Source organism: Doryrhamphus excisus, chromosome 11 (assembly GCF_030265055.1).
Source record: "Doryrhamphus excisus isolate RoL2022-K1 chromosome 11, RoL_Dexc_1.0, whole genome shotgun sequence".
Taxonomy (NCBI): domain Eukaryota; kingdom Metazoa; phylum Chordata; class Actinopteri; order Syngnathiformes; family Syngnathidae; genus Doryrhamphus; species Doryrhamphus excisus.
This window is the reverse complement of record NC_080476.1, coordinates 20,501,098-20,521,058: the sequence shown is the minus strand read 5'-3', so window position 1 is coordinate 20,521,058 and position 19,961 is coordinate 20,501,098. Positions and strand designations below refer to the sequence as shown.

At 40.7% G+C, this 19,961-nt stretch overlaps 1 protein-coding gene across 2 annotated transcripts in view; it reads right to left on the bottom strand.

The window, feature by feature from the left end:
- Positions 1–19,961, bottom strand: part of LOC131137953 (tyrosine-protein kinase CSK-like) — a 50,031-nt gene that overhangs the window by 6,997 nt on the left and 23,073 nt on the right. Inside the window, exons 1-9 of one of the 2 annotated variants that reach the window (XM_058086439.1) lie at positions 19,505–19,835; positions 14,466–14,534; positions 14,264–14,377; positions 14,075–14,187; positions 12,202–12,421; positions 10,618–10,711; positions 9,739–9,804; positions 9,501–9,600; positions 13–103 (exon numbers count right to left, since the gene is read on the bottom strand). In XM_058086439.1, coding sequence (XP_057942422.1) covers positions 13–103; positions 9,501–9,600; positions 9,739–9,804; positions 10,618–10,711; positions 12,202–12,421; positions 14,075–14,187; positions 14,264–14,377; positions 14,466–14,534; positions 19,505–19,591 — 954 coding nt within the window. In that variant the 5' untranslated portion in view covers positions 19,592–19,835. Of the gene's footprint in view, positions 1–12; positions 104–9,500; positions 9,601–9,738; positions 9,805–10,617; positions 10,712–12,201; positions 12,422–14,074; positions 14,188–14,263; positions 14,378–14,465; positions 14,535–19,504; positions 19,836–19,961 lie in introns of those variants that run through there. The other variant, XM_058086440.1, reaches the window with a different exon arrangement.

Sequence of the window (19,961 nt, the reverse complement as noted above, 5' to 3'; positions counted from 1 at the left end):
TCAGACACCCACCTTTGTCATGAATTCAGTGATGATGAATAAACTGCCGTCATCCTCTGTGATCACTCCATGCAGCTTCACCAAGTTATGGTGACACAGTTTCCTTTGAGAATAAATCATGTGGTTTTTCTATTGTTCAAATGTTCAAACGATATTCATTCAAATGAATAATTATTCAATTATAAGTACCAAACCGGAGATTATTGGCAACAAACTTTTCTAATGGGATGTCAGCCTCTGCACACATTGCTACTAAATCGTCAACAAACTGTAATGCCTGTGCTTTACCATTAACGATGAAGGAAGATGTAGTCACCCATGCAACCCCAACTGCATCGGTAATATATCCTTATGGCACTCTTACTTTGTTTACACAGATGATAAAAAATGCTGAACCTGCACGTCATCATCTATGAGTAAGATAAATGTGTACATGTTGGCAGGTCTGCGCCACCATTAAAAGCTCCCCCAGACCACCAGACCACCTCCAGCGGGGTCTGTCCCAATATTTGAGAAGCACTGGTGTTCATAATGATTTTGTACCGTGATTAAGCGGTCCGCCAAGTAAATACTTCCCCACTTGAACGTCAAGTTCTTTCACTCTTTGTAATATTTATTTACATACTTAAATATTTACTCTTGGATTGCCATCCGGAACATTGATTTTTACATTCTTATTATTACATGCTGCTTATATGGTGCTAAGTGTGTGCAGCAGAACTGGACTTTAACGCTGAAAATTGTTGGTAGTTTCAATACAATTCTAAGTAAAAAAGGCATGGTAATTTGTATGTATCAAAAAAGTACCACTCTGTTACACAAATGTGAATTTTGTGTATCGTTGCACCCCGAGAGTTTACACAGCAAGGAGGACTTGGAAGAACATGGAGTGGTGTAGTGTGCAAAAGAGGGAAAGTTATTATGGGCTTGCAATATGAGCAAGCCCATATTGTTATTCCTTGTGGTGTTTAGCTATTATTATGGACTGGCCCAGTAGCCAGCCCATAGACTGCTACTTGCAGTAGCAGTCTATGGGCTGGCTACTGAGCCAGCCCATATTGTTATTCCTTGTGGTGTTTACCAATTTTTATTATGGACTGGCTCAGTAGCCAGCCCATAGACTGCTACTGCAAGTAGCAGTCTATGGGCTGGCTACTGAGCCAGCCCATATTGTTATTGCTGTTTAGTTATAATTATTTTTATTCTTATATCTTAATCTTCCACTTTTTGCGCGCGTAATGCGGCCGAAACCACATGAAGGACCCCCACACATGGTACACCGCCGGAATCGTGACGCTCGGGACTACAGCGGTATTTATTTTTTGGAACGTTTCGTGTAACCATGGCGACGGTATTCGCGATAGAAAAAAATATCGGCCACTATATTAGGGACACCCCAGTTCTATTTTTAGAACAGCTCATGCCAGTGAAAGAAACGAAAATTTACAGACTTTTCACAGCCTTGTAGCTCAGCCATACGGCCACGTAGAAACGTGATTGATGGCTCATTTTTTAGATAAACTTCTGAACTCTCTCTGTGGCTAAATGCTAATTGCTAGCATGTTAGCATGTTAGCATTGAAGCTAATTTACTCATGACTACAGGCAAATACACACATGGCATGATGCAGGGAGGTCATAGGACAACCTTGGCAGTTTCTAAACTTGAGGCTCTCTTGCTAGGTGCTAGCATGTTAGCCGTTAGCATGTTAGCATTTAAGCTAATTTACTCATGTCTAAAGGCAAATACACACATGGCATGATGTAGGGAGGTTATAGGACAACCTTGGCACTTTCTAAACTTGAGGCTCTCTTGCTAGGTGCTAGCATGATAACTGTTAGCATGTTAGCATTTAAGCTAATTTACTCACGTTTAAAGGCAAATACACACATGGCATGATATAGGGAGGTTATAGGACAACCTTGGCACTTTCTAAACTTGAAACCCTCTTGCTAGGTGCTAACATGGTAGCCGTTAGCATGTTAGCATCTAAGCTAATTTACTCATGTCTAAAGGCAAATACACACATGGCATGATGTAGGGAGGTTATAGGACAACCTTGGCACTTTCTCAACTTGATGCTCTCTTGCTAGGTGCTAGCATGGTAGCCATTAGCATGTTAGCATTTAAGCTAATTTACTCATGTCTTCAGGCAAATACACATATGGCATGATGTAGGGAGGTTATAGGACAACCTTGGCACTTTCTCAACTTGATGCTTTCTTGCTAGGTGCGAGCATGGTAGCCGTTAGCATGTTATCATTTAAGCTAATTTACTCATGTCTTCAGGCAAATACACACATGGCATGGTGTAGGGAGGTTATAGGACAACCTTGGTGCTTTCTAAACTTGAGACTCTCTTGCTAGGTGCTAGCATGATAACTGTTAGCATGTTAGCATCTAAGCTAATTTACTCACGTTTAAAGGCATATACACACATGGCATGATATAGGGAGGTTATAGGACAACCTTGGCAGTTTCTAAACTTGAGGCTCTCTTGCTAGGTGCTAGCATGTTAGCCGTTAGCATGTTAGCATTTAAGCTAATTTACTCATGTCTAAAGGCAAATACACACATGGCATGATGTAGGGATGTTATAGGACAACCTTGGCACTTTCTAAACTTGGGACTCTCTTGCTAGGTGCTAGCATGATGACTGTTAGCATGTTAGCATTTAAGCTAATTTGCTCATGTTTAAAGGCAAATACACACATGCATGATGCAGGGACGTTATAGGACATCCTTGGCAGTTTCTAAACTTGAGGCTGTCTTGCTAGGTGCTAGCATAATGACTGTTAGCGTGTTAGCATTTAAGCTAATTTACTCACGTTTAAAGGCAAATACACACATGGCATGATATAGGGAGGTTATAGGACAACCTTGGCACTTTCTAAACTTGAGGCTCTCTTGCTAGGTGCTAGCATAATGACTGTTAGCGTGTTAGCATATAAGCCAATTTACTCACGTTTAAAGGCAAATACACACATGCATGATGTGGGGAGGTTATAGGACAACCTTGGCAGTTTCTAAACTTCAGGCCCTCTTGCTAGGTGCTAGCATGGTAGCCGTTAGCATGTTAGCATTTAAGCTAATTTACTCACATTTAAAGGCAAATACACACATGGCATGATATAGGGAGGTTATAGGACAACCTTGGCACTTTCTAAACTTGAAACCCTCTTGCTAGGTGCTAGCATGGTAGCCGTTAGCATGTTAGCATTTAAGCTAATTTACTCATGTCTTCAGGCAAATACACATATGGCATGGTGTAGGGAGGTTATAGGACAACCTTGGCACTTTCTAAACTTGAGTCTCTCTTGCTAGGTGCTAGCATAATGATTGTTAGCATGTTAGCATTAAAGCTAATTTACTCATGTCTAAAGGCAAATACACACATGGCATGATGTAGGGAGGTTATAGGACAACCTTGGCACTTTCTAAACTTGAGGCTCTCTTGCTAGGTGCTAGCATGATAACTGTTAGCATGTTAGCATTTAACCCAATTTACTCACGTTTAAAGGCAAATACACACATGGCATGATGTAGGGAGGGTATAGGACAACCTTGGCACTTTCTAAACTTGAGGCTCTCTTGCTAGGTGCTAGCATAATGATTGTTAGCATGTTAGCATTTAAGCTAATTTACTCAAGTTTAAAGGCAATTACACACTTGGCATGATGTGGGGACACTATGGGACTGCATCAACTTTTTCCGTACTTGAGGCTTTCTTGCTAGGTGCTCCCGCGGTAGCCGTTGGCCCACCGGGCCCGAGGTTCACAGCACAGGTGGCCAGTCCATCAAAATTTCCGCGGGAATTTTCTAGTTATTATTATATCTTAATCTTCCCTTTTTTGCGCGCGTAATGCGGCCAAAACCGCAAGAAGGACCCTCACACATGTTACACCGTCGGAATCGTGACGCTCGGGACTACAGCGGTATTTATTTTTTGGAACGTTTTGTGTAACCATGGCGACGCTATTAACCGAAACGTTCAAAAATGGGCCAGTTGATTAGGTACAGAATTCTATTTTTAGAACAGCCGCATTCCAGAGAAAACGAGAATTTACAGACATTTCACAGCCTTGTAGCTCAGCCATACGGCCACGTAGAAACGTGGTTGATGGCTCATTTTTTAGATAAACTTCTGAACTCTCTCTGTGGCTAAATGCTAATTGTTAGCATGTTAGCATGTTAGCATTTAAGCTAATTTACTCATGTTTAAAGGCAAATACACCCATGGCATGATGCAGGGAGGTTCTAGGACAACCTTGGCAGTTTCTAAACTTGAGGCTCTCTTGCTAGGTGCTAGCATGGACCCGTTAGCATGTTAGCATTTAAGCTAATTTTCTCACGTTTAAAGGCAATTGCACACATGGCATGATGTAGGGAGGTTATAGGACAACCTTGGCACTTTCTAAACTTGAGGCTCTCTTGCTAGGTGCTAGCATAATGATTGTTAGCATGTTAGCATTTGAGCTAATTTACTCACGTTTAAAGGCAAATACACACATGACATGATGTGGTTAGGTTATAGGACAACCTTGGTAGTTTCTAAACTTGAGGCTGTCTTGCTAAGTGCTAGCATGTTAGCCGTTAGCATGTTAGCATTTAAGCTAATTTACTCACGTCTAAAGGCAAATACACACATGGCATGATGTAGGGAGGTTATAGGACAACCTTGGCACTTTCTAAACTTGAGGCTCTCTTGCTAGGTGCTAGCATGATGACTGTTAGCATGTTAGCATTTAAGCTAATTTGCTCATGTTTAAAGGCAAATACACACATGCATGATGCAGGGACGTCATAGGACATCCATGGCAGTTTCTAAACTTGAGGCTGTCATGCTAGGTGCTAGCATGTTAGCCGTTAGCATGTTAGCATTTAAGCTAATTTACTCATGTCTAAAGGCAAATACACATATGGCATGATGTAGGGAGGTTATAGGACAAACTTGGCACTTTCTAAACTTGAGGCTCTCTTGCTAGGTGCTAGCATAAAGATTGTTAGCATGTTAGCATTTAAGCTAATTTACTCACGTTTAAAGGCAAATACACACATGGCATGATGTAGGGAGGTGATAGGACAACTTTGGCACTTTCTAAACTTGGGACTTTCTTGCTAGGTGCTAGCATGATGACTGTTAGCATGTTAGCATTTAAGCTAATTTGCTCACGTTTAAAGGCAAATACACACATGCATGATGCAGGGACGTCATAGGACATCCTTGGCAGTTTCTAAACTTAAGGCTGTCTTGCTAGGTGCTAGCATGTTAGCATTTAAGCTAAATTACTCATGTCTAAAGGCAAATACACACATGGCATGATGTAGGGAGGTTATAGGACAACCTTGGCACTTTCTATACTTGAGGCTCTCTTCCTAGGTGCTAGCATGATAACTGTTAGCATGTTAGCATTTAAGCTAATTTACTCACGTTTAAAGGCAAATACACACATGGCATGATGTAGGGAGGTTATAGGACAACCTTGGCACTTTCTAAACTTGAGGCTCTCTTGCTAGGTGCTAGCATAATGATTGTTAGCATGTTAGCACTTAAGCTAATTTACTCAAGTTTAAAGGCAATTACACACTTGGAATGATGTGGGGACACTATGGGACTGCATCAACTTTTTCCGCACTTGAGGCTTTCTTGCTAGGTGCTACCGCGATAGCCGTTGGCCCACCGGGCCCGAGGTTCACAGCACAGGTGGCCAGTCCATCAAAATTTCCGCGGGAATTTTCTAGTTATTCTTATATCTTAATCTTCCACTTTTTGTGCGCGTAATGCGGCCAAAACCGCAAGAAGGACCCCCACACATGTTACACCGTCGGAATCGTGACGCTCGGGACTACAGCGGTATTTATTTTTTGGAACGTTTCGTGTAACCATGGCGACGCTATTCGCGATAGAAAAAAAAATCGGCCACTAGATTAGGTACACCATTCTATTTTTAGAACAGCCGCATTCCAGAGAAAACGAGAATTTACAGACTTTTCACAGCCTTGTAGCTCAGCCATACGGCCACGTAGAAACGTGATTGATGGCTCATTTTTTAGATAAACTTCTGAACTCTCTCTGTGGCTAAATGCTAATTGCTAGCATGTTAGCATGTTAGCATTTAAGCTAATTTACTCATGTTTAAAGGCAAATACACCCATGGCATGATGCAGGGAGGTTCTAGGACAACCTTGGCAGTTTCTAAACTTGAGGCTCTCTTGCTAGGTGCTAGCATGGACCCGTTAGCATGTTAGCATTTAAGCTAATTTACTCACGTTTAAAGGCAAATACACACATGGCATGATGTAGGGAGGTTATAGGACAACCTTGGCACTTTCTAAACTTGAGGCTCTCTTGCTAGGTGCTAGCATGGTAGCCGTTAGCATGTTAGCATTTGAGCTAATTTACTCATGTCTTCAGGCAAATACACATATGGCATGGTGTAGGGAGGTTATAGGACAACCTTGGCACTTTATAAACTTGAGGCTCTCTTGCTAGGTGCTAGCATAATGATTGTTAGCATGTTAGCATTTGAGCTAATTTACTCACGTTTAAAGGCAAATACACACATGACATGATGTGGGGAGGTTATAGGACAACCTTGGTAGTTTCTAAACTTGAGGCTGTCTTGCTAGGTGCTAGCATGTTAGCCGTTAGCATGTTAGCATTTAAGCTAATTTACTCATGTCTAAAGGCAAATACACACATGGCATGATGTAGGGAGGTTATAGGACAACCTTGGCACTTTCTCAACTTGATGCTCTCTTGCTAGGTGCTAGCATGGTAGCCGTTAGCATGTTAGCATTTAAGCTAATTTACTCATGTCTTCAGGCAAATACACATATGGCATGGTGTCGGGAGGTTATAGGACAACCTTGGCACTTTCTCTCTTGCTAGGTGCTAGCATGATGACTGTTAGCATGTTAGCATTTAAGCTACTTTGCTCATGTTTCAAGGCAAATACACACATGCATGATGCGGGGACGTTATAGGACATCCTTGGCACTTTCTAAACTTGAGGCTCTCTTGCTAGGTGCTAGCATAATGACTGTTAGCATGTTAGCATTTAAGGTAATTTACTCACATTTAAAGGCAAATACACACATGGCATGATGTAGGGAGGTTATAGGACAACCTTGGCACTTTCTAAACTTGAGGCTCTCTTGCTAGGTGCTAGCATGGTAGCCGTTAGCATGTTAGCATTTAAGCTAATTTACTCATGTCTAAAGGCAAATACACACATGGCATGATGTCGGGAGGTTATAGGACAACCTTGGCACTTTTTAAACTTGAGGCTCTCTTGCTAGGTGCTAGCATGATAACTGTTAGCATGTTAGCATTTAAGCTAATTTACTCATGCCTAAAGGCTACTAAGCACATCTCATGATGTGGGGAGGTTATAGGACAACCTTGGTACTTTCTAAACTTGAGGCCCTCTTGCTAGGTGCTAGCAAGATGACTGTTAGCATGTTAGCATTTTACCTAATTTACTCATGTCTAAAGGAAAATACACACATGGCATGATGTGGGGACACTTTAGGACTGCCCCAAACTTTTCAGGACCTGAGGCTGTTTTGCTACGTGTTAGCACGGTAGCTGTTATCATGTTAGCATTTTAGCTAATTTACTCAAGTTTAAAGGCAAATACACACTTGGCATGATGTGGGGACACTATGGGACTGCATCAACCTTTTCCGTACTTGAGGCTTTCTTGCTAGGTGCTACCGCGGTAGCCGTTGGCGCACCGGGCCTGAGGTTCACAGCACAGGTGGCCAGTCCATCAAAATTTCCGCGGGAATTTTCTAGTTATATCTTAATCTTCCCATTTTTGCGCGCGTAATGCGGCCAAAAACGCAAAAAGGACCCCCACACATGTTACACCGCCGGAATCGTGAGGCTCGAGACTACAGCGGTATTTATTTTTTTGAATGTTTTGTGTAACTATGGCGACGCTATAAACCAAAACATTCAAAAATGGTCCACTAGATTAGGTACAACTGTTCTATTTTTAGAACAGCCACATTCCAGAGAAAACGAGAATTTACAGACTTTTCACAGCCTTGTACCTCAGCCACACGGCCATGATTTATTGCTCATTTTTTAGATAAACTTCTCAGCTCTCTCTGTGGCTAAATGCTAATTGCTAGCATGTTAGCATTTAAACTAATTTACTCATGTCTAAAGGCAAATACACACATGGCATGATGTAGGGAAGTTATAGGACAACCTTGGCACTTTCTAAACTTGAGGCCCTCTTGCTAGGTGCTAGCATGATGACTGTTAGCATTTAAGCTAATTTACTCATGTCTAAAGGCAAATACACACGTGGCATGATGTGGGGACACTATGGGACTGCCCCAAACTTTTCGTGACCTGAGGCTGTCTTGCTAGGTGCTAGCTTGGTAGCCGTTAGCATGCTAGCATTTAAGCTAATTTACTAATGTCTAAATGCAAATAGACACATGGCATGATGTGGGGACACGATGGGACTGCATCTACCTTTTCGGTACTTGAGGTGTTCTTGCTAGGTGCTAGCATGGTAACCGTTTGCACACCGGGCCCGAGGTTCACAGCACAGGTAGCAAGCCCATCAAAATTTCTGCGGGAATTTTCTAGTTGTTAATAAAATTGTTATTTTGATGTAAAAAAAAAACCCTTTTTGTGTTATTCATCTTGGGGTATAATTGTTTAGTTGTTTAGCAAAATATTTGCCTATCCCAGCTGACTTCCGGCGAGAGGCGGGGTCCACCCTGGACTGGTGGCCAGCCAATCACAGGGCACATATAGACAAACAACCATTCACACTCACATTCATACCTATGGACAATTTGGAGTGGCTAATTAACCTAGCATGTTTTTGGAATGTGGGAGGAAACCGACATGCAAAGTGGAGATTCAAACCCAGATCTTGCCCATCTCCTGACTGTGTGGCCAACATGCCAATCATTCGTCCACCGTGTGGCCCTGCTTTTTTTTTTTTGTTGAGAAATGACATTTTGCTGAAACCTACCTAAAAAGTAGAAACAAATGTTTTTTTTTTCTGATTAATGACAGGAATCTAATCTTCCTTTTGGTAGGCTCCATGTTTATAAAGCCCAGGGGTCGGCAACCCGCAGCTCTGGAGTCTGCAGTCTCTTTGTTGTTGGGTCCCTTTCGCAATGCTAGAATATTTTTTAATACCAGTATGGGCAAAATCTGCATCTTTGTAATGAGTTCAAGAAAATCTGACTTTCTGTGGAATGCAAGCGGGTGTTTGGCTGCCTGCTTTGGTTGGGTTCTGTACGGACTGATCTTGTTGGCGCCAGAATAAACATACCAGGCAAGTTACCATACCAGGTAAGCAAGAGCACTACTAAAAAAACTAAATGATGAATAAAAAAAAAAGTATAAAAACGTGTGTTTGGTAGCGAATGAGTACTTTCTTCTGCGTTTTGAGTGCTTGAAGACACAACGAGATCAGCTCGTGAGCCAGTTTCTCTCAGCATTTGCATATTATTGAACTTACATCATGACAGAAGCCTCTGCAATAAAGGCCTGTGCGGTGGCATCATTTTTAATGCACTTCACAGCTACTTTGATCCCTTTGTAGTCAGCCAACATTACTTCTGCAAAGATCACAAGCAGAAACAATAAACAATGCACTCAGCCAATCGAGTGCTGGTGTAGCAGCCATGTATTGCTGACCAAAATACATGTTCCTCTCCAAGGCGCTCATAATGAACATCAAGCCAGACGTTACTCACCTCCAAACTCTCCTCTTCCAATGACCTTTTGTAATTTGAGATGCTTTCTGTTCATCACCCAGCCACCTGTAGGTGAATTTAAGACAGGAGACGTGACGCAACCACAAGGTCCAATCCTTCCGTCTGGAAATAACTCAAATGTTCATTCAATTACAGTGTTCCCTCGTTTATCGCAGGGGATATCAAAAAAATAGCCTGCGAAGTAGCCAACTTTATTTGTTTACAATTTTTAGATATGTTTTAAGGCTGTAAAACTCCTCACAATACACTTTTCTCAGACAGACATTCATATTTTTTTCTCTGGTTTAAACACTCTCAAAGTTCAAACCTTCATTTCAATTTTAATGATCAACCAACAAGGACACAAGAACGGATGGATTGACTCACACATTAACGCCTCTGACTGTGCCTCGTCCTGGCGCCGTCAGCTGTAGTGTTTTTGTATCCTCGTTAAAACATACTGCTCCTGCCATCGTCCTACTCCTTGAACTGAAGATTCATTTCGCCGGTTAGCTCCTGCACCTTCTATTCTACCGGCGGTTACCAAGCAGCTCACACAGTTGACCACAACAGGAAACGTCACGAAGGAGATCGATACAATGGTCTACAACCAATCGGGACAGTTGTGGCTGTATATTTAGCATGTGGGTTCCTAACATGCTCGTACATGTGCAGCTGCACACGTCTTCAACTCTCACATGAGTATACGACACGCTCTACTGCTAGCAGGAGTCAATACAATAACGTACACGACGACAGAGCACCGATATATTGTTCTAATACACCACCAGCAGCAGAACACAATGCACACTCAAAAAAAATGCGCCAAACAGCGTATCTGTGATGTAACAAGGGAACACCGTATTCAAGTAAACCCACCTCTCAAAAACTCATCTTGGACTGCTACGGTCTCTTGCTTCAACTTTGGCTTGTTTAGAATGGTGCACAGACCATCAGCTTTGTTCTTGTAGTGCTGTGAAGAGAACATTGAAAATATATACAGTGCATCCGGAAAGGATTCACAGCGGGGATCAGTTGGGATCGATATTTGTATCGATTCGCCCATCACTGTGGATCAATTCCCGATTTTGGGTTTTGGCAGTAGTTCGGAAGTCCTCAGGAGGGCTCGGAAGCGTGGCCAATCAACATGGCTGGAGGCCGGCCATGGGTGGAAAACACACAAAACACAAAACACAAAACACAGACTGTTTTGGAAAGCCAAGAAAATACGTCTGGAATAGGTGCACATTCTGGAAGTTCCAGAAAGCTTTCTGTGCGGGTTATCGTGTGTTCTATAGGAGTCCAGGACACAATACAAAGGGACGAAAATGAGCATAGTAATAGGTTGGCCAGGGCGGCACGGTGGTCTAGGGGTTAGCGCACAGACCTCACAGCTAGGAGACCAGGGTTCAATTCCACCCTCGGGCATCTCTGTGTGGAGTTTGCATGTTCTCCCCGTGCATGCGTGGGTTTTCTCCGGGTACTCCCACATTCCAAAAACATGCTAGGTTAATTAGCCACTCCAAATTGTCCATAGGTATGAATGTGAGTGTGAATGGTTGTTTGTCTATATGTGCCCTGTGATTGGCTGGCGACCAGTCCAGGGTGTACCCCGCCTCTCGCCCGAAGACAGCTGGGATAGGCTCCAGCACCCCCCGCGACCCTCGTGAGGAAAAAGCGGTAGAAAATGAATGAATGAATAGGTTGGCCAGTGCTTTTTCACCGATACTGATCGGTGGCCGATCGATGGCCGCACCCCCGGTAGATATGAATAATTATTTTATAGTAAATAATATTTTCTTACAATACTGTTAGAAATTCCCCAGTTTTTGAATGTTTAATGCGAGCGGTGATTTTTCCGACAGTCTTTGAATGCACCATCTACACTGTGTTCCCCAATGCACAGATGACTACTATGCTATACTGCTGCTGATACTATGTGGGAATGTATAAAGGTAAGATTTGATGACTTTATTGAGTGCTAATATGCATATTTTTGGTACACAACCTCCACCAAGCGAGTTGGTGGCACTGTATTCGTATAATTGGTAGGGTATCCGGAATATAAAGTACTCTGAATATAAATATATCCAGAATATAAAGTGAATGTAATGTCTCCGAAATCCAGAAAAAGACAAACAAACAAAATATAACTTCTGGCATATGCACATATTGGTTTACAAAATATGAAAGTCCTTTCATTTTCTAGCACAGTGGTAGGAAAAAGTTTGGGCACCCCCTGCCGTAAAGGAAAGTCCCATTCACTTGAACGACGCTGCCCGAACACCCTTATTTCGGGCTTTCCTCCATCATGGTTTTTCCTAAATATATTCATGAATAAGTCAACACTAAAAAGCCTATTTAAGCCAGTTGTACATATTGTACAGTACATAAATGGCTAAATGAAGCAAACACCAAAAAACATGAAATTATACATAAAGGGCGTATGTATGTAGGGCGTACCTCAACCAGCTGGATGAGGTTGTCAAAGTAGACGTCTTCATCGATGGTGAGCTTGCCATGGAAGTACTTGATGTGGTAGTGCTCCACTTTGTCATTGGTGCTCAAACACAGCGTGTAGTCTCCTGGGTGGTTGGTGCTCTCCCTCACCAGGAAGAGGCCCATCTCTGGGGGGCAGAGCAAGTGCTGAGCTTGGGACCGTGTTATTTTGCCGTGAAACCACCTGCAAGAAGAAGCACAGAGCAACCATAATCTTTCACCCGTGTCGTTGTCTACATGAAGGTATATTATGCTGCCATGGGGTGAAGCTATCAGATCGATTCCCATGATGCACCATGCTCTTCCACTATTATAGCTTACAATTAATTTGAATCTATGAATAGTTCATTTTTAAAAAGTTGAACTCTTCCACTGTCAAAGGACAGTTTTTGTTGAGGTACAGGTTTAAATTTTTTTTTTGTATTTTGTATTTTATTTATTTTTTGTCACATATTGAAGTAGGAGGTGATATGAGCATCCAATGCCATAATGGGTACCATAGTACGTGTCAATATAGTGATATATAACAGCTTTACAATCAGTAACTGTTACATTTGTTCACTTCCTGCTTTCCTAATATAGTTTTTTTAAATTAAATTAAATTAAATTAAATTAAATTAAATTAAATTAAATTAAATTAAATTAAATTAAATTAAATTAAATTAAATTAAATTAAATTAAATTAAATTAAATTAAATTATTTTCTACTGCTTTTCCTCACGAGGGTCACGGGGGTTGCTGGAGCCTATCCCAGCTGTCTTCGGGCGAGAGGCTGGGTACACCCTGGACTGGTGGCCAGCCAATCACAGGGCACATATAGACAAACAACCATTCACACTCACATTCATACCTATGGACAATTTGGAGTGGCTAATTAACCTAGCATGTTTTTGGAATGTGGGAGGAAACCGGAGTACCCGGAGAAAACCCACGCATGCACGGGGAGAACATGCAAACTCCACACAGAGATGCCCGAGGGTGCAATTGAACCCTGGTCTCCTAGCTGTGAGTTCTGCGCGCTAACCACTAGACCGCCGTGCCGCCTAAATTAATTTAATTTAATTTAATTTAGTCCCGTACGGAAGTACTCGGTGATATGAGCATCCAATGCCAGTATGCTAGTATTGGAGTATTGGATGTACAAGTTGAACAATTTTGGTCCCAGTATTGACCCCTGGGGTACTCCGCTGTACGTATTGCTTCTGTCAGCGAAGTAGCCTTTGACGCAGTTCAGAACTAATCGTCTTATTCCGTACCTTTCTAATTTAGTTATTAGGACGTATAAATAAAGATGCGTTTTGGGTGACACAAATTTTCGTAACATTTATTTTTATGGCTTATTTCAACACAAACACATTGAAGATAGTCGTTTTTCCTTTTGGTATCCAAAACTCATATTTTGTGAACAAACAAAAACAAACTGGCCATCTGCAAAATGCATTTAAAATGCATTTTATTATTATGTGCCTGTGTCCCTTTTTTCAGGAGCACTTTGTAAACAACAGACCGCATCAAATAATGAAATTATTGTATCTGTAAAAGTGTTATGCAATCTGCTATATGTGCACTTTCAGATCATTTATTTGATGTAAAGTGCGTTATAAATTTATAATAATAAGAATAAATGTATTATTTAATATTATTATTATTATTATTATGTGCTTGTGTCCCTTTTTTCACTTTGTAAACAACAGATCGCATCAAATAACGAAATTGATAAAACCGCCAAACCATGAAAATGTCGGATGTGGCCCCCGGGCCGTAGTTTGCCCACCCCTGGATTAGGGCCACAAAATGTGATCCCTGAGTGGATTCATACGCCAGACATTCAACTCACGGCATCAGATTCAGCTTGCCATCAGATTCCACACGCTCATATTTCTGCACACGACTGGCGGGAATGGTTCCTTCCCGTCCTGCCACGTTTGTGGCGAGATACCAATGTGGATCCTTCAATGAGAATGAATAAACGTGAGAAGAAAGGAGCAGCGTTCCCAGCTTTAAAAAGCAAAAGAACATTCCTGACCTCCGTGGCTGCAACGATAGTCAACACATCTCCTTGGCTGAAAGGGAGGTGGTGCTCCAACGAGCCTTTGAAGTTGAATCTGGCCACACACTCCGTGCCTTTGGACCAAGGAGTCTATGGAGATCAACGTCAACATTTTCCAGCTTTTTCATATCATTTCATATCATATCAAGACATATCTCGCTGTGTATGTGTGTTTTACCTTTGCCATGTTGTGATGGTTCGCCCTCGTAGGTCCGCTGGGTCTACAAATGGGAACCAGCACACAAACCTAAAGCAGCAATCAGATTCATAATACAGGAATTAGGACAATCTTTATTAAAAATTATGTATTTGTGGTGTATTTGCCGCCGTAAATACAACGCTAGTTACAGCTCCACAGAGTAGGTGGCGGTATGCATTGTGGTGCTCACAGGATGAAGGCACACCAGGAGGAACCAATGTTGACACTTTAGTATTTACCGTATTTAGTGCTGACATTGTATTGCATTGACACAAGTACATTGCATAAGTTTTTGACTCACAGGCTACATTGTGGTTCAAAAATATGGCTTATTGTTGTCGATATTTAGGTGGTCATCAAACAGAACGACGTTCTTGCTCACGGTGCAGCAAAACAAAAACACAACACAGCATAAATAAACAACTACTATGTGGGTCACAATCCAATCTTCTTAAAGGAGCACACCCGCCACCCGACCGATGAACACATCGCGAACATCACCACACCCCGCCTAGTGGCGTAGCATAGCATAGCATAGCATAGCATAGCATAGCATAGCATAGCATAGCATAGCATAGCATAGCATAGCCAGGAGTGGCCGTGGCCACCCCAGCGACCACCCCCATGGCTGGGGAAAAATGTAAACAAACCAGCTTTGTAGTGCAGAACATTAGTTCAGCCTAACCGGTGTTTCCGCTTGGACGCATTTCACTGCAACACACAATGTTTTTATATATATTAGCATAGCATAGCATAGCATAGCCAGGAGTGGCCGTGGCCACCCCAGCGACCACCCCCATGGCTGGGGAAAAATGTAAACAAACCAGCTTTGTAGTGCAGAACATTAGTTCAGCCTAACCGGTGTTTCCGCTTGGACGCATTTCACTGCAACACACAATATTTTTATATATATTAGCATAGCATAGCATAGCATAGCCAGGAGTGGCCGTGGCCACCCCAGCGACCACCCCCATGGCTGGGGAAAAATGTAAACAAACCAGCTTTGTAGTGCAGAACATTAGTTCAGCCTAACCGGTGTTTCCGCTTGGACGCATTTCACTGCAACACACAATATTTTTATATATATTAGCATAGCATAGCATAGCATAGCCAGGAGTGGCCGTGGCCACCCCAGCGACCACCCCCATGGCTGGGGAAAAATGTAAACAAACCAGCTTTGTAGTGCAGAACATTAGTTCAGCCTAACCGGTGTTTCCGCTTGGACGCATTTCACTGCAACACACAATATTTTTATATATATATTTATTATATATTATATATATTTTTTAAATATCAATATTTAAGTCTGATATCAAAACCAACCATATCATTGGTATCGATATAGACTTGATTTGCGCTGTATCGCACTCATGCCTGCATGCAGGAGGGAAGGGGGGCGGAACAGACCCCTGGGGGCTCAGTTGAAGCTAACAGGCTACCGTGTCTGAAGTTGGAAGAAGTTGGCAATAAATAAACAGTAACTCACTAATATGGAGGTATTATGATACTAATAATAATACTACTAAATAATAATAATACTAATATATGTATGGTGACACAAAAAAACTTTGAATTAATTTTTAACAATCCAATATAACCAAGAGTGATTGAAGAAAAATATTTTATTAGTAATTGAACCATTAAAACATACCATTTAAATGGACCTATTATGTTTTTTTTTCACTTTTCTGATGTTTTATATGTTGTTAAATGATGCCAAAGTTTCACATAATGATTATTTATTAATATTAGTTGATTATTAGTATTTTTAATGAAACCACTTCACATGCATATTTGGCTATGGTTTTGTCTGAATTCACTTTGTGGAAAAAATTATTATTCTACAATAAAAGCTCTGATAAAACATTTCACTGTTCTCAAATATCTTACTTTGTATTTTTCTGCACAAAATAAGATAAAAAATAAATAAACAAACCAAGAATCAATCAGTAATAAATAAATATAATAATAATAATAAAATGGCAAATAATAAAAACTTAAGAAAGCACATATAGTTGGTGGGTAGACAAATGATTTTTTTCAGATGAAAATGAACAAAGCATTATTAGAGCCCTGTAGACATGACAAAACACGACTATAGTCACATTTATACTCTTTTTATTTACAACATATTGCGCAACTGCAGGGTCTTGAGACACATGCTAACTCGCAAACTAGAGAGCTAGCCACCTAAACGGTAGCCTTCAAGTTATTTCCTTTCAACTTAAATAGCCAAAAACTTACCACTTCCACACGGATAGGGAGGATAACTATTAACAGTTATTTAACCTTTAACATGAACATGAATCAAACGTAATCATTTTTTCTGGGTACATGATACCATACAGCATCCATATCAAACTTTAAACTTTCATATCAAGGCGGGGGCCTCAAACTAGTGTCCTGCGGGCCACGTGTTTGAGACCCCTGACTTAAACTGTTATTTACACGTGCTGACGACACAGACCGAGGCTCGTCCAGCAACAATATGAGCTATGAACAATAAAACATTGGATATCAAGAGCATGTTTACATCCCTGATGACTTCCTCGACATATTTAGCAATCAAGCAAAAATGCGTCAAACATGGCAAAATGTCAGGAGACAGAGTGCCACAAGCTACCTAGCAGGCCTTGCTGTATTTTAAAATGAGTAGCTCTAGTCGGTTTTGGTTACTTTAATAATAAAATGAATCTCCCAGCCCTACTCTGGATGACCATTTGATCTATTTAAAAACAACAGCAATATCAAAGTACACAACAAGTTGGTCAACTTCAAAATGGTGGTGGTGTGAGGCCCTAACCCTAACCCTGACCCTAACCCAGGGGTGGGCAAACTACGGCCCGGGGGCCACATCCGGCCCGCCAAGTGTTTGAATACGGCCCGTCCGTTCTTTCCAAAGTATTTAATTTAAACTCAACATACGAACTGGCATCATGGCTTGAGCCAACCTTTTGATGGTTTTATCAATTTTGTTATTTGATGTGGTCTGTTGTTTACAAAGTGCTCCTGAAAAAAGGGACACAAGCATAATGATGATAATAATAATAATAATAATAATAATAATAATAAATTTTAAAATATTTAAATATAAAAAAATTAAATATAAAATATTTAAATAAAAATATTTAAATAAAAATATTTAAATATAAAATTTTTAAATATAAAATTTTTAAATATAAAATATTTAAATATAAAATTTTTAAATATAAAATATTTAAATAAAAATATTTAAATAAAAATATTTAAATATAAAATATTTAAATATAAAATATTTAAATAAAAATATTTAAATAAAAAATATTTAAATAAAAAATATTTAAATATAAATATAAAATAATAAATAATAATAGCAGATTGCATGACACTTTTACAGATACAATAATACCAGGTGGACTGTTACGTGTAAAATATATAGTCTGCCCCCCCGTTTTGTTAAATCAATGCGGCCCGCGAGTCAAAAAGTTTGCCCACCCCTGCCCTAACCCTAATCCTAACCCTGACCCTGACCCTGACCCTTACTGAATCAGGAATCCAAGGACCAGAATCCAAAATGAAGTGCAACGTATAAAAAAGTTGCATTGAACCTTTTGTCCGAGTCGCAAGTTGTTTCAACTTCACATTGCAGACGACATGGAGCAAGACAGGACAGGAATGCCGACATTTGAGAGTGCCACGCCCTTTTCTGCTGACAAATGTGAACTGAAAGCAGCTATGAAGGAAACACGCAAGACCAAGCGAATGGTCGTCACACACAAACATGACGTCCTGAACACTAGAGGTTTTTGGTTGCATCGGAGCAATGATTGTATCCTTGTCTAGACTCTGTGACCATCCCGACGTGAACACGTAGGACGGGATGCACTTGGAATAACATCATGACTGAACACACACGAGAATGTAGAGAAACAGGAAGAGAAGATAACAGGACTGCTTTTCACTCAACAAACTGTTTTGTTTTGTCATTTTTGTAAATTACGGAAACCAACACGTGCTAAGACGTTTTATACATATTAAAAAAAAACTGCATCTCACTTTTGTGATATCCGTACGTAGGTAAAAAGGCGTATAATCAGTATGAATATGTTTCAGATCAACAAACAAAATGCAGACACAAACAATCCACCTGTGTGAAAAAGTGATTGCCCCCTAAAGCTAATAACTGATTGGGCCACCCTTAGCAGCAAACAACTGCAATCAAGTGTTTGTGATAACTTGCAGCGCATAATTGTCAGGCTTTTCAGTATAAAGCGCCTTTTTAAGGGCATGCCACAGCATCTCAATAGGATTCAGTCAGAAAGTCTTTGTATTGTTTTTCTTCTGTTATTCAGAGAAGGACTTGGTGGTAGAAAGTAGCCACGTTTACATGAGGAGTTTTTGTCTTTCCGAATGGAATCTTTCTGAAAACAGTGTATACATGGAAAGGAATATTCCAATCTCTTGTCTACATGCGCCGCTTATTTTTTATTACTTTTTTCTTTTTTCTCCATTCTTGTAAAAACACTTCCATTTCCATTTCGGTTCATTTGTTTTGGTGAATTCTTTTGTGCAATGGGACGCCCCTGCAGTCCCTATACATTTTATAATTGCGTGAGGGTTCTGGAGCTAAATCCAACCTAAAAATGACAAGTCGGTTTTATTGCAAACAGTGATCCAAAATCTAATGACTATCAAATAGACACATTACTTACTGCTGGCTTGCCGTCGCTGTTCTACACCAAACTCAATCACTAAAGTACAGTACTTTACGTCAATCATATGATCAGTAAGGATATGAAAATGTCAAGACAGGTTTAAACCTGTCAAACACAAATATTCTGGTGTTATGAAAGCCACTAAGAGTTATTAAAAAGTACAACAGGTCCTTGACGTGAACCTGCTGTGTGCACATCATCATCAAGATCGTATCAACAAGAGGTTGAAGTCACAGGAAGCAGGAAGTAAGGTCAGTCCTGATAATAATAAAAAAAAAACCTGACGTTTACATTATGCTTCAAAGATATAAAAGAAACATTTACCGGTATGCAGGTTAAAGTGACTCCAGGCAATACGTCTATTTTCCACAATCCAATTTCATGTCGACCACAGCAGCCAAATTCCAACATACGAGCAAAAATAAATAAATAGAGGCCAAAATCACACGACGTCGTGCGGGGAAAGTGTTACAGGTATTCCAACACTCATAGTCCAGGTTGGTCGTCTTATATTTGTAGAAAAAAAACGTACAACTACGAGTCGAAACTGAAGTCACTTGAAAAAGTGGAAAGCTCACAGACTAAAAGCGGCACAGTGACTCAAAACACTTGTTAGTTTGACAAGATACTCCGCTAACACCCCCTTCCACAAAGACTGGCCCGCCCTGATTTGTATTACGCATGCGCATTAACAGTACCGCTTTATGGCATAGTCACCGCCATATTGGGTCGGGCAAAGCTGTGTATGCCCGGTAAAACCATACCTGTCCTGTCAACTGCC